The sequence below is a fragment of the Orycteropus afer genome, unplaced genomic scaffold (assembly GCF_000298275.1).
Source record: "Orycteropus afer afer isolate SDZICR_OR568_19922 unplaced genomic scaffold, OryAfe1.0 scaffold00694, whole genome shotgun sequence".
Taxonomy (NCBI): Eukaryota; Metazoa; Chordata; class Mammalia; order Tubulidentata; family Orycteropodidae; genus Orycteropus; species Orycteropus afer.
The window spans coordinates 883,773-886,376 of record NW_006922281.1 but is presented as its reverse complement, the minus strand read 5'-3'; the positions used below and the strand labels follow the sequence as shown (position 1 = coordinate 886,376).

General features: G+C 53.0%; 1 protein-coding gene across 1 annotated transcript in view; it reads right to left on the bottom strand.

The window, feature by feature from the left end:
- Nucleotides 1-2,604, bottom strand: part of LOC103211113 (zinc finger protein 420-like) — a 12,033-nt gene that overhangs the window by 7,384 nt on the left and 2,045 nt on the right. The window contains 2 exon segments of the mRNA XM_007957034.1: nucleotides 379-409; nucleotides 1,627-1,753. Of these exon segments, the coding sequence (XP_007955225.1) occupies nucleotides 379-409; nucleotides 1,627-1,753 (158 nt within the window).

The window sequence follows — 2,604 nt, the reverse complement described above, 5'->3', positions numbered from 1 at the left end:
TTGTAGCCTACTATGCAAATAGTGTCCATGGCCCACTGAGAGGGGATTGGTCAGCATGTGGCTGCTGCTGGGAAGAGCCGTGCCTTGAAATTGACAAGGAGCTGTGTATCTATGCAGCCAGCCACACAGGTTTTTCAAACAAGATGAGAGAGGTGGCAGAAAGCAGTGGAAAAGAAAAAAGGCAGAGAAAGGAGGCAAGGAACCTCCTGAAAGAGCTGTAACATGGTCAAAGGCTGCAACACTGAAGATGGCAACATGGCCAGAAGGGACCCTCCATCAGTCAGTGGTGACAGATGGCAGGGCCAGCAGAAGCCTGTCCCGAGAGGACTGAGATGAGACAGACCTACGTGGTCAAGACAGGGCTGAGATGAGGCCTACACGGCCAAGCGGGTGCTGAGAGAAGACAGACCTACACGACCAAGAAGGGACTGAGACAAGGCCTACACGGCCAAGCGGGGACTGCCATGAGGCCTACGTGGTCAAACAGGGGCTGAGATGAGACCCACAGGGCCAAGAGGGGGCTGACATGAGACAGACCTACACAGCCAAGCGGGGGTGTGCACGGCAGGTAGAAGGGCCTGCGTGCTTGCTCTGCCAAGAGGAGGTGACAAGGGATGGAAGAAGGAAGATTTTTGCCTACATGCATCCTGATCCAGATCCCAAGTTGAATTGTTGCTTCCTTAATAAAACGCTTACCTGTAAGTGTGGTCCGTGAGTTCTGTGTGGCCTCTGCAATGGATTATCAAACCCAGCAGAGGAATAGACAGTGTTGTGCTTAGGGTGGTTGGCGCCAGAATTGGTAAAAAGACTGAAGTGGAGGCATGTCTAACCTTCATTCCTAGGAACTATCCCCCCTGAAGTGAGAAAGGTTCTGGTATTATTACTACCACTTCACAAAAAGAAACGAGTTGTGACAAAAACACTGTTGGACAGAAAATAAGTTCCTGGTATGATTTAAGTAGACCTTGATGTCATGCCCTCCCCTAGCTGCAGCTCAGCAGTGCTAGGTGCCCTCTGAAATCACGCTGCCATGCCCATCTGAGAAGTGACTGGACTTCTCCCTGAACGCCCTCTGCATGAGGGGACCCGCATGATGCAGGGACAGACAGGTCAGGGAGTGACCACCACTGTCCCAGAGCAGCTCAGCACACAACAGATCACAGGACAGAAGATTGACATTACAAATAAAAACGTCCAGAGAAGTTCTTGCAAGAACAGTCCAGGTTCTGTGTCAGTAGTGACCATGACAAGGCCTGCGATTCGTGGTACAGGCAACTGGAGGGAATGTCAATGAGACGAACAAGAAGAAGCAGGTGCACAGAGCTGGTGTGGAAACGTCATCCAGGCAGGGAGAGGGCAATCAGGGTGGGATCCATGGGGCTGAACACAAGAATTCTGACTCCCAGCCTCATCCCTGCACACTCAGGTGGCAGGTGGTAAAGCTTCTTGGGGATTGCTCTGATCAGGGTTCTTCACACAGCTCAGGCCTGATACCCACAGTGCACACGCGACGGAGGCTACACACTACAGTGCCACGGTCTGGCTGTAGGAAGGACAGAGCTATCTCTGGGGAAAAGAAGGCAGGCAGAAACTAGAGCAGAACACAGGTGGTTGTTAGGGTCTTACCCAGGGAGGCTAGGACTGCAAAGTTCTCCAGCATCACATCACAGTACAGCAGCCTCTGGGTCTCATCAAGGAGCCCCCACTCCTCCTGAGAGAAGTCAATGGCCACGTCCTCAAAGGTCACACAGCCCTGCCAAGGTGGGGACAACAGTTCATTCCATTAGCTTCTCTCCCAAATCTCCAAGTTCATTGCCCCATCCACGCACTACTCCTCAGGCCCATCTCAGGAGAGATAACAGGCCCTGGTGGCACTCGCGCCTGCCCTCATTTCAAGTCTCGCTGATCACCATGTCAGCGGACAGCTCCAAGAGGTGGGCAGACACACATCGTCTAAGCTGTGGGCCCAGCATTAGGTAGGGCTACGGACACACCCTCTTGGCAAGCAGTTCCTTGGGGGTCTCCCACATTATGCCTCCAAGACACAACCAAACACGGGCTTACCCTTCCTCCTTGAGATCCTATCACAGGGCCTTGGGCCACCACTTCACACTTCTCTCCACGTGCATACCACTCTTCCATACTCTGTATTCCCACAGCCTCCTCCTCCTTCCCACTGTAGGCAACACCCCCACCCCCAGCCTACCCAGAGTACCTAGCACACGGCATCCAGAGAGGGCTTTGCACATTCACATAGGATCCAATACTACCCTGGCCCTCCAATGGTCTCCCCTGCCAAGGGCAGCCCTGAGTCCCATTGTGAAGGCCTCCCTGTCTATTTCTGCCTCCAACCTCAGTCACCAGAACTACCTGCAGCCTCTTCCACTTGTCTGCACTTGCTGTCCTCTCTCCACCTAAGCCTCTTTCAAACCTAATGTGCAGTGCCTTAGTGACTCTTCAAAACCCCTTGTGTCCCTGAGCTAATCTCCCAGCCTGACTTAAACAGCCCATACTACATCAAGGGTCACAACAAAATCCAGGACCAGTGACAGGACAGTGAATACATTCACAGCCACTCTTCCCTTTGAAGCCTGCCTGATGATC